The 19,779-nt window shown below is 41.5% G+C and overlaps 2 protein-coding genes across 2 annotated transcripts in view; one reads left to right on the forward strand and one right to left on the reverse strand.

The window, feature by feature from the left end:
• LOC141421555 (uncharacterized) overlaps positions 1 to 19,779 on the forward strand; it is a 122,182-nt gene that overhangs the window by 16,145 nt on the left and 86,258 nt on the right. The window lies entirely within an intron of this gene.
• The window catches only part of Mthfd1 (methylenetetrahydrofolate dehydrogenase, cyclohydrolase and formyltetrahydrofolate synthetase 1), a 68,642-nt gene that overhangs the window by 10,497 nt on the left and 38,366 nt on the right, over positions 1 to 19,779 (reverse strand). Inside the window, exons 9-22 of the mRNA XM_020170907.2 lie at positions 17,073 to 17,200; positions 16,422 to 16,519; positions 16,062 to 16,235; positions 13,944 to 14,080; positions 12,418 to 12,464; positions 11,533 to 11,640; positions 11,127 to 11,201; positions 9,260 to 9,362; positions 5,617 to 5,693; positions 4,866 to 5,006; positions 3,534 to 3,602; positions 3,051 to 3,162; positions 2,804 to 2,943; positions 1,138 to 1,179 (exon numbers count right to left, since the gene is read on the reverse strand). Coding sequence (XP_020026496.2) covers positions 1,138 to 1,179; positions 2,804 to 2,943; positions 3,051 to 3,162; positions 3,534 to 3,602; positions 4,866 to 5,006; positions 5,617 to 5,693; positions 9,260 to 9,362; positions 11,127 to 11,201; positions 11,533 to 11,640; positions 12,418 to 12,464; positions 13,944 to 14,080; positions 16,062 to 16,235; positions 16,422 to 16,519; positions 17,073 to 17,200 — 1,451 coding nt within the window. The remainder of the gene's footprint in view (positions 1 to 1,137; positions 1,180 to 2,803; positions 2,944 to 3,050; positions 3,163 to 3,533; positions 3,603 to 4,865; positions 5,007 to 5,616; positions 5,694 to 9,259; positions 9,363 to 11,126; positions 11,202 to 11,532; positions 11,641 to 12,417; positions 12,465 to 13,943; positions 14,081 to 16,061; positions 16,236 to 16,421; positions 16,520 to 17,072; positions 17,201 to 19,779) is intronic.

The following is a 19,779-nucleotide window of genomic DNA, read 5'->3' on the forward strand; positions in this document are numbered from 1 at the left end:
TAAGTAGAATTTCTTAAATGAAGACACCAGCTGGGCTTGTTTGGGGCAGTCACTGTAATTAGATACAGGAAAGGCTGTGGGGTGGCAGAAGGGCCAGAACTGTGAATTCCCCTCCTACGCGTGAATCAGGCAGATGACCATAAAAGGCAAATCATAATGCAAAAAACAGGCAGACTCAAGGAACCAACAATTTTTTTTTCTAGTCGATTCAGACATACTTTATTTGTGACCCTGTATTGCTTGACAATGTAAAAGCTTCCAAAAAGGCAGAAAAATTGAATTAACGGTGACAACTGACCCTATATCTTATCCATGGCCCTCCTTGTTCCGTAACCACCAAACTGGCTCTAGGGGTGCTCTCTGATGGTTCACAACGTCAGTATGAAAAGATATGAGCTCACAACTGGTCTCTGGGCTTTTGCTTGATGCAATAAACCAAATTAGCTTATGGAAGAACAAAACAACTGGTATCTTGGCATTTTAATATGGGTTTGAGTCTGCAGAGGAAAGAGTTATTTTTCAAAGTCCTTCCTTAATTCTGATTTGAATAGCATTTGGGGCTCATTCAGCCAAAGCAGGGAAGACAATGAAGAAAACTTCCATTAGGTTAGGGCAGGATTTTTTCAACCTCAGTACTATTAACATTCTGAGCTGGATAACTCTTTATTGTGGGGGCTGTCCTGCACATTGGAAGATGTTTAACAGTAACACTCCCCCCATCCCCAGCTGTGACAATAAAAATATCTCTATTCCAGGTGTGGTGGTACACACCTTAAATTCCAGCACTCAAGAGGTTAAGGCAGGAAGATCTCAAGTTCAAGGTCAGCCTGGGCTATATAGTGAGTCCCTGTCTCAAAAAAAAAAAAAACATAAAAGACTAGATGTGGCCAAATGTACAATGGGAGTAAAACTGCCCCCACTGAGAACCAGCCACTGGTCTAAGGCAGTGATTGTCTATGTGGGACAATTCAACTTACTGCTACTCATTTAATACAATCTTCAGCACATGGCAGAAACAACTTTGGGTCAGCCTCTTTGTTTGGGAGCCTCTTTGTTTCCTCAATTGGTCAGATGTGAAATGCTGCATTGGGGTGTGGTGCTTTCTAGGACAAGTAATTAAGAAATAATTGAAGTTACCTCCTCTGTGTAAGCCTTGGGAAGAGGCAGTCCAGCAGTGACCTGCAAGGAAAGGAAACAAAGTCAGGTGCATTTCCTACTTACTGTTAGATTCTAGCTTAAAATGGTGTTGTCGTGTGTTACAGGCAAGAGGCTGCATGTAGGGGGACATATGGATGGATGGATGGATATATAACAATATACAGTTGTTTCCTGCCTTAAGCACTTATAGTACGGGACCAGCCATAGCACACAGAAGGGCTACTCTGAGCAGAGTAGAGGCCTTATGAACTGAATTAAGGAAGTGAGAAATGACTGATCTGAAAGCAGAGGTGGAAAGGAATGTGTTTCAGGCAGGACAGTGACACAATGAGTGAGGAACACAGCAGTGGGTGAAAGTAGAGGTGAGTGTGGGGAAAACACAGCTGTCAGCTCTGCAAAGGTCACCCTGGAATGTCTGTGGAGGAGCCCTGCCTGTCTCAGTTTCATGAGCTGGTCCATAGAGCCAACTCAGGCCAGGGGGAGCAGAACTACAGCACAGGAACAATACAAAGGAGAGGGAAAACAAGAGAAGGACTTTCTTCCTCTGTCATACAGCAAGCCCTTGGTCCTGATCTGGGTGGTGGCTCAGCTCTGACGAATCCACAGGGATGAGCAAGGGGGTCAAGGGGCTGACACATGGACTTACTGTGGGCAATAAATGGTAATTAAGAAGCCTCCAGCTTGGTCTTCTCCCATTCCTCAGAGACTATGGTGCTATAACCCTAGAATCCTAGGGCCATGTATGGCCAGGCAGGGAGCAGGGACCTTACATGTAGCTTTCCTTCTGCAAGGTGATGTCATCAGCAAGTCTAGCTCTTTGGCAGAGCTGTGTATGCAAAGCCCTCTCAGTGAAGATTGGGGGAGGTGCCCAGCATTACCGGTCAGATCATGAGGTCAGAAAGGAAGTTCAATGTTTGTGAGGTAAGGAATGCCTGTGCTACCTTGGGACACACAGGACCCAGGGCTTAAGAGGTAGGCTAGGGTACATCCTCATAGGACAATTTCTACCTGCCTAGCCTGCGTGTGAAGTCCTGAGTTCACACACAAATACTACCAGAAAGAAAAAAAAAATTCTAAGCAATATGAATTCAAGAAAACATAGAGTTCAGGTTGAAGCTAACAACTAGCTAGTTCCCTCTCTACTCTGTTACCCAGCATCATGAGCAGTTCTGCTATCCTCTTTCATCTGCCTCATCCCCCCTTCCACTGCTGGCTGGTCTGGTCTAGAGTGAACTACTCAGGAGCTGACTTATGTCTCAGCCCAAAGGTTTGGTTGGCTTACTGCCAGTGTTTAGAAGGAAAACAGGAGTCAGATTTATAGAGAACAGGCTGATATGAAGGAGTTTTCTGAGAGGAGAGCCAACCACAAGTCCTTAGAGGGATATAGCTATTGTCAGATGTTTTCCTCAGAAAGGCAGCCCATGAAGCCAGTTTGGGTCCTCTTCAAATGCTGAGAGCTGATATGCATCTTGGGGATGAAGCAGCCAGCACATGAGTTGTCTGACCATGCCTTGCTTCTGGTACCCTATTCATCACGAGGATAAGAGCAGTTTAATGCAGACCTGGGCACAAATCATCTAACTTCCTTCCAGCCTTCAGAACATTCCTGATAATGAATGAGACTCTTACAACCCTGGATCCTCACCGTGGGGCCACCCCCATGCATCTTCAGAGCCCTGACAGTGGCAACAAGCACCACAACGTGAGGACGGAGTCCAGAATAACGGCATTTGATGTTAAAGAACTTTTCCATTCCAATATCTGCACCGAATCCTGCTTCAGTCACTGTAAGGAAGAAAAGCAATTGTTTAAAAAAAAAAAAATCCCATTCCAACTCCCTTGAGGTTAAAAGAAAACTACAGTCTATTCACTGAAGTCGAAAAAATACTCACCTACAAAGCCTTCCGGGCCAACAAGCTTGAGTGCAACCCGGTCTGCAATGATGGATGAATTCCCATGTGCAATGTTGGCAAAGGGGCCAGCATGAACAAACACTGGAGTGCCCTGTGAAAACCAGGACATGAGTGAAGCTGTTTACTCTGCTTCAAAAAGGGTTACATAGCCAATGCTATAGGATTTCCAACTTGAAAGATTTCCCAGAGGGAAAATACATAGCCATTTATTTTGGCAGTGCTGATGATTGAATCCAGGGCCTTGTGTATGCTAGGCAAATGCTCTACCACTAAGCCACACCCACATTCTCAAAGCCACCTCTTTTATATTTTGGTATGGTCTCAGTCATAACTATAAGAAACAATGAGAAGAAAGAGATGAGCACAGAACAGGACTCTGATTGCTAAAGCAAAGTGTGTTTTACAACCCTGTGCTGTGAATGTCGAAAACCAGTTCAGGAACCCAGGAGCTCCTCTGCTCACCTCTAGTGTCTGCATGAGATTGGGCTTGATCGCATCCTTCATCAGCACTGTGAGTGCCCCACTCACACCCTACAAAATAAAAACATGAAGCATCAACTTGTACACACCCTACAAAATAAAAACATGAAGCATCAACTTGTACCAGCAAACACAAACCAACTGAAACCAATTTCCCATATTCTAGGTCTTCTCTTTTTAGTGATCTTTCACCAATCAGTACTTTCATCTGAACTAGATCATTTACTCCCACCCATATATACTGGGAAGCTACAGGTTATTCTAAGCAGTGAAAACAAGCAGAATGAAAATGACATTCACTTGTGGTTTCTGAAAAAGCATGTAACTCTTGGAAACAAGTATCCCAATCAAGCCCTGTTGCTGACTTATGTGGAAATCCTCTTAGACCAGTGCAGAGCACAGCGTGCAAGTTCCAGAGCAATGAGCTATTTGTAGTTTTGATATCTGGGCAGAAATGGGTATAAATCAAATTCAACACATGTTTTCTAACTGAAACTAAAATATTCCAACTCTTAAGTATCGGGCCCCTCTTTTAAGCCATCCAATCACAGCTGAACAAATTAGTGACAAAGATAAAGCAATGGTTCTCATTTATATTCATTATTAATGAGCCTCTAAATTTAATGTTTTCTAAATTCATCAGCCATATCACTACCACAGGCCAACTATTTTGGCATTGTTTCAACATAAACAGGCTTAAAAAAATTAATCTATAAGAATTCTCAATCCAAGCCTCATATTACCATTGTAAACAGTTCAGAAATGAACCCAGAGGTGGAAAGTCAGCCTAGAAAGACTCGCTGGCTTGGCTGAATGTAATTATCAGCATGGAGGTAGTGAAAACAAGCCTTATGACAAGAGGCCTCTGTGCAGAAAGCCAAGTGTCATGGGGAGGGGTCAGGGAGACTCCAAACTCAGCTACAGAAGGCCTCACTCCAACCCTAGGTGTTCTCTGCAAATTACTATACACTTGCATGGGGAAATACTCCCAGGAAGGAGGCATTATTCAAATCATCTGGAACTTGTGGTCCATTACTGGAGCAAACCACTTATCATCCACTATGAAGAACTTTCTACAAATTTAAAAAAGTTTTTAAAATATTATATGTTAATATATTATATATTAATACTGAGGGGATTTCATTGTGATAATTTCATATACAAATTTCTTAATTATCTTGAAATTAATAAAATTGGATTGAATTGCTGAGTGCAATGCAACATCTTACGTAGAATGTAATTTTTTTTCTTAGTAAGCACTGAGAGGCCCTAGGACAGTGGACATTCATATGGAACTGAGGCCAAGGCACTCACCAGGTCTTCAGTACTGATAGGCTCCCCTTTCTTGCTGGATGCCACCACCATCTTGCCTAGTCTCTCTCTCATGTCTTCCAGAGAACTGGTGAGAGCCAGGACAGCCATGATTTCACTGGCCACAGAAATATCAAACTGGGCCTATGGGCAGGAAAGAGAAAAGAACCTTTGTGTTAAAACAAAGCAAGAACTGCAAAAGCCATCCCATTGGGCATCTAAGGCTTATACAGCTAGCTTAAAAGAACGGAGTAGCAGAATACAACACAAACATCTTAGTGAAAATAATCCTCCCATACTTAAAAGTTTGTAATTAGTTATTACAAGACTTTGAGTAGTCAATTTTTAAAGATAAATGTTCTAGTATGACCAATAAGCTCTCATTTTATTGCTGTGAAGGCAACTTGGAATTGCAGTTATGGCTTCCCTAAATACAAGGGACGACACAGAAGCTCTCACAATGAAAACACATAGTGCCATTTGTCACAAAATAGCAGCAATTCAAATCAATTTATGCACAAGGACATTCACTTGGGGCTCTCCACCTCCAGGAAAAAATGCTGGGGGAAAAACACACAGGTGACACATGGGATTTATTGCAAAAGCTGTCAGAAGTGCTCGAGGCCACACCTACTCACTTCCATTTTAAAAGGGAGAAGGCAGAACAGCACCTGGCAGTATCAGTTGTAAGGGAGAGGGTGGAGGAGGACAGAAGCAGCAATGAACTAATTACTTGGGAAGAAACAAAAGTTACCGTCCGTGTGTGCCCCTTCTCTGTTGGTGCCTGTCCAATTGTGATCTTCCTCAGGAATCTGTCATTGGTATCCAACACTACAGTGGAGAAAAAAAAAGTAAAGCAATTCTTAAGAAAAAGATCACAAAGCTTGGTGTGGTGGTGCACACCTGTAATTTTAGCACCTGGGACACTGAGGCAGAAGGATTGAAAGTTCGAGGCCAGGCTTTTTGTCTACTGAAAGGGTATTCCTTTCCTAATAAACTTTATCACTTTCACTACCAAAGGAAAAAAAGTTCAAGGTCAGCCTGGGTTATATAGGGAAACTCTTTCTCAAACAAAACAAACAAAAAGCACCTGGGTGTAGGGGAAGGGGGAAAGGACCATAAAGCTAAGGGAAGCTGCAGCATTTAAGATTTCAAAACTGATGACAAAGCTAGAGTTAAATGATATTCACATCCCATGAATTCACAGGAATGATTTTTATAGTAAAGGAATGTGGAGTGGCTTAGTTTTATTACTTCTAGAGAATTTAAACAATTAACTACATATCTGGAATCTATTTTGAAGCATATTCTACATTAGAAGAAAACAAAGCAGTCCACTTTTTCAAAAGTTCTGAGTTGTTCTGTAGGTGACTCACTGCCCTTACACCACCCTGAAAAACACAGGCACCATCCACTCTAAACAAGTGCAAATGCCTTTTGAAATACTCCAGGTAACAGGCCTGGTCTTTCCTTTACCACATTCCATTCTGATAACAAAATACCTACCCAACTGGAAACATCAGCCAGTTAAGCGACTAAACAATCCTACTCTCACTCCCCAGGACTAGCTGCTGCTAACATTTTAGTATATTCATACTTCTGATCTTTGATGTATGGTAAAACAGGAAACATATTTGATGTTGGTCCTGGATTCCTGGCACAAGGCTCCTAGGGCCCTTGGAATCTTAAGGTAATAGGAGTGCCCTTTATTCATAACAAGCCCCTTTGAATCACTTAGGTGATTTGGGGCTCTAGAAAGCCTCAGGAGGAGTCTGGCCACCAGAAAGATTTATAGGGTTGGAACGTTTAGCCCTGTCTAAAATCCTGGAAGGGGGTCAAGGGAGGGTGATTAAGATATTAAGATCTATGAGAACTGAATAACAAGATCAGACTAGCTTCTGGGCTGGTGAAGCCAGAGGACCTGGGAGGGTGATGTACTCTGTGCATGACTTCCTCCTGCCTCTCCTGAGATGCAGCTTTTATAATAAACCAGCAAACATCCATAAAGTGTTTCCCTGAGTCCTGTACTGGATCCAGCAAATGATAGAATCCAAGGAGGAGATGATGGGAACCTTCGATTTATAGTGAGTGAGTGAGGAACACAGACGACAACCTGGGCCTGGCACTAGTGGAAACAGGACAGCCGCTAACCTGCAGGGTCTGTTCCAGACAGTTTGAGAATTGGGTTAAATCGCAGCACGCCCAGTCAGTATCCACTGAGGACTGAACTGAACTGTTCTGGGAGGAGAAAACTACACATCTGATTTCAGGAGTGAAGTACAAAGAGGAGTATGAGCACATAGAGGAAAGAGGAATTTCCACATCAGCATGAGATTCCACAAGAATAGGTCCAGACTCCAGATGGGTTGAAGAAAGAGAATCAATGTTCCCTTCCTCCTCTCTTCCTCCCTACCTTCCTCCCCTCCCTACCTTCTCTGAAACAGGGTCTCACTGTGAAGCACTGATTGCTGTTGCCCTCTCCTGCCTTAGCCTCCTGAGTGCTGGGATTATAGGCATGTGCCATCAAGCCTGGTGAGAAGCATTTTTTCTTGGTGGTGGTGGTGGAAAGGGGTTTGGAACTCAAGGCCTTGTGCTTGTTAGGCAGTTGCTCTACCACTTGAGTCACAGTCCTTTTTAGCTTCAGTTTTTTTTTTTTTTGGATAGGGTCTCACATTTTTGCCTGGGACTGGCCTGGGACCTCAATCCTCCTATCTATGGCTCCTGCATAGCTGGGATCACAGGTGTGGACAACCACACCCAGCTTATTGATTGAGGTGGGGTCTCAGCAACGCTTTTCCTGGGCTGCCCTTAAACAAACTGCAATATTCCAGATTTCTACGTCCTGAGTAACTGGGCTTAAAGGCATAAATCAGTGTCTAGCCAGTGGAAAACACTTTTTAAGGCACTTGGTAAAATACCAAATTATATTTCATAAAGACTACAACTTAAACACCAGAAGCAGTACCTTACATAGCACTCAGCGACTGTCTTGTCTCTCTCTTACACACACACACACACACACACACACACACACACACTCTACCCCTTGCTTTTCAAAAACATACTGTCTAGTTTCCTGGAACTAATTATTCTGTATAAAATAGGTGATCCAGGGGCTGAGGATAATAATTCAGTGGTTGAGTACTTGCCTAGCATGCACAGGATATGGGTTTGATCCCAGTAAAACACACACACACTAGGTGATCAATAGATGTGATCCTGTATGATGTATCTGATACATTGTAAGAACTTTTGTAAATGCCACAATGTACTCCCCAACCCAGCACAACAATAAGATAATAATAGATGTGATTCCCCCCCATTTTTTCTTTTGGTCTCCACTTTCTTAGAAATTAGAATTTCTTGAATCAGACACAAGACAAAGGAAAAAATAGCTGGGCATGGTACCACACACCTGTAACCCCAAAACTTGGGATGCTGAGACAGAAGGATTGAGAATTGGAGGACAGCCTGGGCTACATAGTGAGACGCTATCTCAAAACAACCAAAAGAAAGGAAAAAAAAAAAAAAAAAAAGAGCTATTAAAATTTCAAAATAGATCTTTACCTTATTCCTTATAAAATTTACCATTTGTTTAAAGCTATTCACACAAAGGGATGAATGCCAGTGTGGTTCTAGACATTAAGAGTATCATTTAAAAAGTGCCACAGTGCCATTAACAGTTACCATGCCAATAAAAATCAGAAAAACAGCCAATAAATTGGCCTTTAACTGCATTCGACATGACTGGATGAAAACTTCTTCACTGCAGTGATAAAACAGAAGGATACACTGTTGGTAGAAAATAAAATTCTAAGCTATGCTAATTGTACATAGAGAAAAGCAACATATGGTGCTGAAGCCAGGCAACTCACTCACTAAAATGCTAAGTATTTAAACCATGAAAACTACCTAACTTGTTATAAGAGAACTTCTTAAAGGAGGTAAAAAATGATTAAGCAAGTTGAAGAGCTACAAGAAGAATCAAACCACAGATGTCAGGCAAGAATTCTGAAAATAAAGGGCACACATGATTCAAGAAGTGATTAAACTTAATTTCTCTACTTCATGACACCAAAACTTTTTGCATAAAATGAAACTTGAAAAATGTTATTTTTGGTTTATGCATGAATTTCCTTGAAACCACCTTCATTTCAATCAACACTGAACAGACAGCAAAACGTTCTCCTAATGTGATGAAGGGAGATAGATAACAGCTAATAAGGAAAGGTATTGATAGAGGAAGCAAGAAAAACAAATAATATCACCATCTTGGTCATGCATTAACCATGGAAATATCTACCCACAAGCTTCTGGACCCACATTTCCAATTCTCCCATAGGCTGTGATGTGTGCAGCATAACCAGAACACAGGGGGTTGTATCCTGCTCTGGTACCTCTTTGCCAAGTTATGGTTTCTGGATCAATATCCAGTCTTGCAAATCTGTTTATCTCTTCATCTGTCAGTGTGGTAGGGTCTGTCTTCTCAATGCCTAGTCTCTGAAGTGGTAGAAAATTAAAACATAAAATCAGACAAAAGAAATAGAAACATCCTAATTCAAAAATGTTGAATGTAAATCTCAATAATCTTTATAGTGAGATAGGGTCTCCTCTAGGAGATGCTAACCATCTTGAATTCAGAGGGGAAAATGGTGACGCCTTCAGTTAAACCCGGAGCTTGTAGTTCCTACTCGCATACACAAAAAGGTATTATTCATATTTGTCTTTGAAAGTGAGCACGTAGCCCTAAGAACACAGTGACCAAGAAGTGTTATGATGCTTCTTTATTCACCAAAGCCAAGTATGTTGAAAAGCAATATGCAAAGCTTTTTATATCATAGACTATCGAGAAGCCCAATTTAAATGAAATTTTAGGAAAGACAAAAAGGTAAAAACAAACAAACAAAATCAATGTAATCACTTTTACATGCTTTTTATACAGTGTTATACTTTAGCTAACTTCTTACTCTTTCAAAAGATACAAAAAGGGTTTTCTATATTTCCTCCTCACAGAATTTGGAAAGTTTATTCATTTACAGTATTTATGTGGGTCATGTCCCAAAATAGAAAATGCTTATAAAATATGTTCCTTTCTTCTAACTCCTGGTAGTTTAACTGGGCCCCAGTAAGAGCCACTCTGCCTATAGTTCCTTTCTTGTGCTGTGAGAATCTGTTTTGAAACCTCAGTCCCACAAGACTAGAACATGACATTGTTCACAGAAATCAACAAAACCCTTAGTCACCCTGCTAAGATTCTGCTGTTGACAACCCACTTTCAACCGAGCACTGCAGGCAGACTGTGATAACTCTAATGCAGAATGCCTGAGAGTGTGGGGTGGGAGGCCCAGACTCTGCCTCTACCCCTGCAAGGGGTACTGTAGTTTTGGGCAAGCCTTGTGACTTAAAATTCTAGAGCCTGCCCACCCCCTCTACATCTGACAGGAAGTTCCATTAGTTGCCTGCTCTTTCCATGGTACCTTGCTGCCCCTCAGAACACAATTCTGTTGGAATATTAAACTGCTTAAAATTAGTTGTTCTCAATGGTCCAAAAAATGCATATTTAAAAGTACTGACAGAATTGTAAATCAAGTAGGGCAACATATAAACAACTAATGAATGTGGGTAAAGGAGAGCTCCAGGAGACTATTCTTGCAGCATCAAAATATAAACTTGAAGCTGGGTATGGTGGTTCAAGCCTGTAATGCTGGCTACTTGGGAGGGAGAGATCAGGAGGATTGTGGTTTGAGGCCTACCAGAACAAAAAATTATGAGACCCCACCTCAACCAATGGCTGGGCATGGTGGCATGCTCCTGTCATCACTGCTACGTAGGGGAGCACAAACAGAAGAATCTCTCAGTCCAGGCTAGCATGGGCATAAAATGGGACCCTATCTCAAAAATAACCAACACAAAGAGGGCAGGGGGAGTGGCTCAAAGGTAGAGTGCCTCCCTATTAAATACAAGGCCCTGAGTTCAAGTCCCAGTACAATAAGTAAGTAAATAAATAAACAAATACTTCAAGTAGGCAGGCACCAGTTTTCTTCTTAACTAAGGGAAGCGGTCTGTATTTTATTTGTTCCAGGACTAACCACTTAAAATTCATAAATAAGTAAGAAAAACCTTACCACTTATCCTTAGCATCTAAATCATGAGCTTAGGTGTATGATTATTAATAACTAGATCCAAAACCTCTAAGGAGAGTTTTTCCCCTCTTATCAATTACCAACTTTCACACAGTATCACAATGAAGAAGGAAAAACTTACCCGTAACCTTCGGAGTTGGATATCAGAGAACTTTCTTATTCCATTTACTGCTGGTACCAAACGATTGAAGAGAGCCTTAAAGAAAAGGAGGAAATGGCTTTTGTATGAGAGAAGTCCCACTACATGGCTCCCTGCAACAGTGCCCAAGGGACCAACAATAACTCAGGTGCTGAGTTCCTGTGCAAGCCAGTCTACTTGGGGGGCTGAGGCAGGAGGATCACAAGTTTGGGTCCACCTAGATAACTCAGGGAGATCCTATTTCAAAATAAAACTAATAAAAGGGCTGGAGATGTAGCTTAGTGATAGAGCACTTGCCTGGAATGAGCAAGGCCCTGGGTCCAATCTCCAGCACCACATAAAAACAAACAAACAACAAACAAAAAAAAAAGTGTCCTCTGCACCCTACCTTGTCTGTCTGGGTCAGTTCATGGAACATTCGAGCATCGATGGCCGCAGCGACGAGGTTATTAGCTGCAGTGATAGCATGGATGTCACCAGTGAGGTGAAGATTAAACTACAAAAGAGCAGAAGTCACCTTGGTCTCCCAATTGGTCTCTTTCAACTTTCATTCTATTGTAATCCTATCAGTCCCTATGTTAACACCAATGGATTACTGACGGCAGCATGGCAGGTGGATAAATGTCCAAGAGTAGGAGCCCATGAACAAGACACGTGGCCTGAAAGTATCACCTCCCAAACAGAACTTGTGGTTTTCCCCAAGTGACATGTCTAAGGATCACAAATGCTACACCATGGGGATCACCAGCTCCATGGATTACTGAGGAAAATTTACACCCAGTAATAATGAGTGGGAAGGAGTGCACTGGAGCAGCTCCAACCCCATATCCATACATGCTCCCATTTCTGTCCTTAGGACTCTGGCCTCACTGTATTGGTGCCTCTCAATACCAAGCTTAATTTGTTCATGTGATTAAAATGATAATTCCCACTGAAAGCCAGACTCTGAAGCTAAGCTGTTTCATGAGTCAACAAGTTAAGATGTGTTGCTTCTGCTGAGAAACAAGTCATCTGTCCACTAAGAGTTCTTTCAAAAAGCTTAATCTCACCAGGCATGACAGGCACACCTGTCTGTAATCTCAGCACTTGGGAGGCTGAGGCAGGAGGATCATGAGTTTGCATCAGCCTGAGCTACACAGGGACTTCAAGTCCAGCCTAGGCTACATAGCAAGACCCTGTCTTATAAAACCAAAACTCAAACCAAAAAACTTAATCTCTGGAGTGAAGAAGCTACCATATAGGGCTGATTCATCCAAATCCCACATTGCTTTACCTCTTCCATAGGAACAACCTGGGAGTAGCCACCTCCTGCAGCGCCACCTAGGGGACAGATCAAGAGTGGGCACCCACGTTAAACATGCTTACCCATGATTTTATAACTACTAATCATATTATTTGTTTACTTTTCACACTCCTTTGGACAGACTTGATCAAGTGTTTTCTAATTTTCTTTTACCACATTAAAACACTTGATCTTGTTCATGCTGAACTGAAATCTAAGTCTAAATGACAAAATCATGAACACATACATACATACCTATTCATTATCTTTAGAAAGCTTCCCAGTGATTCCTAACATGTTAAAAGACCCAGCTGACAAAGCTATTCTGACTTTTAAAAAAGCAGTATTTAACACAGAGTCTAACCTAACATAGAGACTCCACTTCTTCCCAAATAGGAGACATGTATTAGAAAACAGTTTAACTGCTAGAATTCTGCAGGCCTGTTTGAATTATTAACAAAAGACCAGTGGAAAATGTCCAGTTTACCATGTCATCAGTGAGATAAATGCCAACTTGGAGTACAGGTTTTATTTTTGTGAGACAGAGACCATGCAATGAGGGTATGTGCAACAAAAAAGGAAACAATGGATTCATTAACCAGAGCAAGGGAAAAGGCTCCTTCTGGAGTCAAAAGAAGGTTGTTAAGACAAACTCAAAACCAGAACTAAGCCAGCACATTTATAAAATTGGCAGGTAGGCAGAAGTGTGCCTGCTATCAACATAAACAGTAACTAATGGGACAAGGAGAGTGTGCTATACTGTCACCCAGCAAATGAGAAAGCTAACTCCAAGAACCAACCTAATATTGTAACTAACAGTAGGACAGTGCTTGCCATGGGTTCCTCAGACTGAAAATAAATAAATAAATATTCTGAAAAAAGTAAATAAAAACATAGAAGTGAAAGAGCGTATCTGCAGAACTGCAGCAATCAAAATAAGGTTAAATATGATGACTTGTATTGTGTTCTCATCCAATCAGAAGCAGCACTGTGCTGATGATAGTGGTTTGGAGTTTGAAATAGACAGTGTCTTGACCAAGTTATGGCTAATGTCCCATGGTTGCTACTGTAAAGTGATAACACTATCTCACAGGGGAGGATACGATGAAAGCAGTATAAACTACTTAGCATAATACTTAGAGCAAAGCATACACCCAACAAGTGTAGGCTTCTCTCATTCCCAATAAAGAAACACATGGGATTTGTCTCTTGTCTCAGTGTGTCAGAATCAATCAGCAGCTATGATAACCTTTATTGTCAATGTGACAATGGACTACTAGGGTCAAACTAAAGGACCTCTAGCTATATATTACCCATCCCAGGAAAGCCCTGGGCAATGTTGAACAGTGACAGGAATTAGGGTGACTGGATAAAAGTCTTCATCAAATGCATTGCTTTTGTGGGATACAAGGAAGACATCCCAGGTATCTAAGTAAGCACCTATAGGTTGAGTGGGTCTGGGAGGACTAAGGAGAGGTAGGCACCCTCTAGCCACCCAGACCTAGCCCAACTTGTACCTTTAATTCCAAAAGTAGGGCCCTGAGAAGGCTGTCGTACACACGCAAAGACGTTCTGATGAAGGTGGGCACCAAGGGCTTGTACCAGTCCAATTGTGGTTGTGCTTTTCCCTTCTCCCAGGGGTGTTGGAGTTATTCTTCAAGATGAAAGCAAAAGAGGAACAGGTTCACTTAGAGAAATAAGTCCATCTGAATCACTAAGTCAGACCTAGCAGACCCAAGAAAATGACCCTTAATCTAAATAATGAGAGACAAGACAGGAAGTAACTTCCCTGCCCTCCTCCTCTGCTGCAGGTAATAAATATCTCTCCACTCTTTCATTTTCTTGGCCATGCTTGTTAGGGCTTTGTGCTTGCCAAAATTTTGTTATAAAGTCTCCTCTATTTTCCTCAGGGCTGACCTTGAATAAATCTATTTCCTTCCATTAACTTCTGTCTCTCGCATTTTTGATGGAGTGGTAAGCAATATGAACTTTACATTCCAGTAACATAAATACCTCAAACCCTATCCTCAGGGAGGCAGACTTGAGTTCAGGGGCTCTCATTTCCTCATGCGTGGCTGCTTTGTGAATTGAACTCTCTTTTGCAAGACTCATGGGGTCAAGGATTGGCTCTTTGGGTGACAGTGATGAGCCTGGTATAGTAACACTATCTGAAAGATAAATCAAGACTAGCCACCAACTGAGAATGCGTCACAAATAGGAAACTTTGGAGTATTTGCTATTATTACCAGACAATTCTATATCCTGTGATTTTTATTTGGTCTTATGAAGTTACTGCCTCCCCTCCACCCCCACCAAAAAAGCCACATTTAGAAATCAGCATTGATTATTCAAACTGGACTACAGTTCTTACAACTTCAGTAATTCTCAAATCTGGCTTTACAACATTATGGTTTTTTTCCTCCTCTCCCCTGCTCAAATTTTACACCCTCCCCCCACCCTTTTTTTTTCTAATAACTCTAATAACTCAGCTCCAACTCCTCTCTCTCAATTTATAACTGCCCCCACAGAGCCACTGACCCCATTAACCTTATCCTAATAATATAACATTATAAGGGAGGGAAAAATTGTTTTCCCTTTCTCCTTCATAGCTCTTAGTTGAGATCTCTATGACAGATCAACAAGAGAAAAATGTGCTGGCTCATCCCAAAATCCCAGCATTGGGGAGACTGAAGCAGAAGGATCAAGAGTTCCAGTCTGGGATACATAGTAAGACTCTGTCTCAGGAAAGAAAAGGAAGACAAAAAGCCCTGAGAGACATCTTTTCTAAGAGTCTTAGTTGTAATTTCCAAAAGTTAAAAAAAAAAAAAGCAAAATAAAACAAACTGTTGTATCTTAGCTCTTTTCATTGTACAGAGCAAATGTAGTTCCTTTATACTTGCCCTTGCCAGACAATGCTATAATTTTAATTTCTCAATTTATAGTCTCAAAAACCAACTTTTTGCTAGACATGGTGGTGCTTTTCTATAATCCCAGCACTCAAGAGACTGCGCAGGAGGACTGCGAGTTTGAGGGCTACATAGCAAGACCCTGTCTTAAAAACAACAAACAACTAACTTTTGGAGCTGGAGTATGGCTCAGTGGTAGACATTTACCTATGCATGATGCCCTAGGTTTGGTCCCCTGCACTGTAAAACAAATGAACAAAAAAAAAACCCTAGCTTTTATTTATAATGTAGCAACTTAGCCCAGAAATAAAAATGACTGCTTAGGACACCCACTGAATTAACAAATTCTGGATTTAAAAAATTAAAAGGTGATTCTACCTGAAAACCAAACTCTTCCACCCAAAGTTACTCCATGGATAACTTTGACCAATCTTCTCATTTCTGAATGATCTCTGCTCTTTGCTACCTCACAGGATTCTTGGAAGGATCAAATACATGTGAAAATTAAAAAAACAATTTAATGGCACCTCCACAAATGCACACTAAGTACAACTACAACTGCTGGTGACACCAATCAGGATGAATATTAAGATTTGATTGGGGCTGGAGAGGTGGCTCAAGTGATAGAGTGTCTGCCTTGCAAGCACAAAGCCCTATGTTCAAACCCCAGTACTGCCCACAATCCCCCCTAAAAAAGAAACTTGACTGGCAACTTGAACTAATGCATACCCAGTTACCACCACATATTTCCCGTCAGGCTGGTGTTTCAGGCGCTCTAGCGCTGACAGCAGAACTTTGGCCTTTGTTTCACCATATAATTCTACCTCTTCTGAGAGCAGGCCAATTTCTCGAGCCAGGTTACCAATGGACTTCGGTTTGCAAGATCGTGATATATCAATGTCACTTTAAAAACATGGAAAATAGGTATCAATCTTTACGCACTGAATTCAATTAATCTCATACTAGTAAAGACACCCCACCCCAACCCTAACTATGTGCTTCCAGTAAAAGCATGGGTGTACTCTACAGAACCCGCCATCTATAAACCAGCAACCCACAAAGTTCTATTCAGGGAAATTTCATTTTTACCTTGGAACCGGTGTCTTCAGGTTAAGGTTGTTGTACTGAATCGTCCACTTTCCTGGCTTAAATTTCTCCAGGAAATGCTGTGCACTCTCTACTGTGCTCTGAGCAAAGTGACATAAATGGTACTTAGAAGAGGTGATTACCTTATGCTCCACCTCATTTCCAAAACCCCGGTTGTTCCTGTTCATTCCCAAAATGAGGACTGGTGGAGTGGCTCAAGTGGCAGAGTGCCTACCTAGCCTAAGGAGCTGGAGACCTTGGGTTTGATTCCCCAGTACTGCAAAACAAAGACCCTCAAAGCATTCTTCCATTCTAGGTGACTTCACAGGCACCTACCATGCCCTGGGACTACTTGTCTCCCCCAGTACCAGCTGGTGCGTGTCACAAAGACCAAGCAAACCAAAATAGACCTAGCCAAGTCAGTGTATTTCTACTTTTCTGTTTGTGAAGTTATTATATTCTAATGGAAATAACAATTGTGCCACTTCCTCTATTAATGTGCCTGATACTACTCTGTTCTTTCATTGCCTTTGTTTTTCAACAGATTCACATCTCTGCCTAACTTCTGTGTAGGTTTTATGCCATGTCTCTTGACAGCAACTAGAATTCTATCAGGTCATTAGAATGATCACAGAAACTTTTATTCTCAAGTACCTGCATTAGCATTGCCACAGTCATGGGCCCAACACCGCCGGGGACAGGTGTGATGAAGCTCGCTCGTTCTTTAGCCTCCTCGTAAGCCACATCACCCACAACTTTCCTCCCATTTGGTTTTGTATGGTCTTGTCAAGGAAAAGAAAAATCAAAGCAGAGTCTCAGAATTGGAATTCTGGTGTTTAACTCCAAGTTAAATGATTAACTATGACAGTTGGTTCCCAAAACTAAAAATTTGGGGTGTATTTGTCCCATCAGGCTCAAATGCCTCTTAAACTCTCTACAGGATAGGGTGAGAGGTATAGCTTAGAGGTAGAACACTAGTCTAGCATGTGCGAGGGCCTGGGCTTGCCCCCAACACCAGTACTGGATGACAGGTATTTCCCATTTCCTAGGAAAAAATATTACCTGTAAAAATTCACAAAATGTGTATGTGGTTTTCCAGAACCTGGAGAATCCTTTTGTAATCCCTCAGGTGGCAAATAAGGTACTGCTTTTTATTCTTAAAACCAACTACCCAGTATATAATGAGCACCTTTTGAAATGTTAATTTGCTAAGGCCTACAAAGGAATTTTTTGGGTGCACAAAGCTCCAACTATGCCACAGCTGCCGGATACCGTTTCTACAGCAACTGTCAGCATTTTGTGAGCTCCATGCTTGAGCTGGAGGAACAATTCAACACCCGATTCTAAAGAGGAGCAACCACTTAAATGTATGCTAAAGGCAAAGAATATAATTATACTTCCCTTAAAAGGATTTAAGAACAACTACAAATCTTACCAGCAAAGAATAGCTATTTAAAAGAACAAAATCGAGCGATGCATCATTGCTCACTCACACAAAGAACATCCTACACTTGGCTGTGGTGCACTTCCTGGAGGGGGTGGGGTACAGGCCTACACCTTGGAGCAATAAAACAGGGTCTGGTAGAATCTTAGCCACAAAACCACTTCTCTTTGAGCAGATCTCCACAACTGAGAGGAAGCTTCCAGGTATAACCAAAAAAACTGATCTAAGAGACCTGCTCTAGGATAAGCTCTTTCACTAATTGTTTGTCCTCAGCCCTTGGGGCTCCATATTCTCTAAGTCCAAAGATACGATTAACACTACCTATCGCACAAGCTTCCAGAGAACCAAACAAGAAAGTGTGCACATTCTTGAAACTGAAATTGAAAAAGCCTTCTCCAAATATAAGGGCTCTTCCTCCCACCCTAGATGTGCAAGATATTTTTTATATGTACTTGGAGTTGGTGAGCACAACTCCTTCAGGTTTCTAGAAGATTCTGAACCAGCAAGCTATGGCAGAACAGTTACCTTACAACCCCTAAAGGTGTTTCAAAATGCCAAGGAAATATATGGTTGTCCTTTGTAGAGGTTTCAACAGTCTTATCTGGAAGTTAGCTTAAAATGCTAGTTATGCACCTATATTTGTTAGCATTAGTCATTTTAGTTTCTACATAGACAGAGTCACGAATTACTGTGCAACCAAAGGCTGAACTGGTCAAGTTCAAGTCTGCCCCTACACCAAATACTGTCAGGGTTGACTTAAGTGCTGGCTGACATAAGTACAGTGTCTCACAGGATGAGTGCTCAGTGGAAAAGCGATCACTTCTCAACCTAAGTACAGACAGACATTTAGACTATCTATTCCTAGCCCTAGCATGTGTCTTTCATTGAGAAGCTGCATGTATAAAACTCACCTGAGCCTGGACTCCTTAGTATTTAATTTGGGCACCCCTAATTAAAGAGGGCAGTACAGAAGACACTAGCTAGGTTGAGGTTGGATTGAGGTATGCTGAAGAAGCTGTGCCCTCTTTTTGAACCCCCTCCAAGTAAAATGCTAGCAGTCTAGCCCTTCTCAAATTATCTTTAGCAGTAAGCTACACAGGAAGAACACTTTCACAAGTTCTTTTGGCCAATGCTTTCTGCTCTACACTTGAACCTTTAAAAATATTCTTTTTGCTGGGGATGATAGCAAGTGCCTATCATGTACTCCTGTGATTAATCTCTAGCATGTCAAAAAATATAAATTTAAAAGAATTCTTTTGAAAAAAATGTACACACCTTAATTCATTCTTAATATGTTAAGTGATTTATCCCTGAGGGGATCACACAAACAATGTATTATTAATTGTTTTTTCTGGTGCTGGGGATTAAACCTTGAGGCTCATGTATGCTAATCTCTCACTGTACCCATTCTCCAGCAAATGAAAGAAATAATCAAAATATGAACCAAGAAGTGGCCCAGTTGTGGAATATGTTGCGTCTAAAATCAAGATTTGGGGTAGCAAAATGGCTCATGTGATAAAGCACCTGCCTAGCAACTGTGAGGCCCTGAGTTCAAAGCCCAGTACTGCCAAAAGCAAAATAAATTAAAAAGTAGAATAAAATGAAGATTTGGGCTGGAGGTATAGCTCAAGTGGTAGAATGCCTGCCTAGCAAACATGAAGCCAAGTTCAAACCCCAGTCCCACCCCAAAAAAAAACTCAAGGGCTGGGGATTTGGTCAGTGGTAGAGCACTTGCCTAGTAAGCATGAAGCCCTGGGTTTGATCCTTAGCAAAACAAAAAAAATGAAAATAAACTAAGATGGAGTTTTGTAAAGAACACTCTTTCAATCCTACAGCCTGAAAATGGTCTGTAACTTGGTGCTTCTCCCATCACTGGGGACTATAACATGCAGCCCCAGCAGCATCTATTTCCCTGTA

The sequence above is a fragment of the Castor canadensis genome, chromosome 3 (assembly GCF_047511655.1).
Source record: "Castor canadensis chromosome 3, mCasCan1.hap1v2, whole genome shotgun sequence".
Classification (NCBI taxonomy): domain Eukaryota; kingdom Metazoa; phylum Chordata; class Mammalia; order Rodentia; family Castoridae; genus Castor; species Castor canadensis.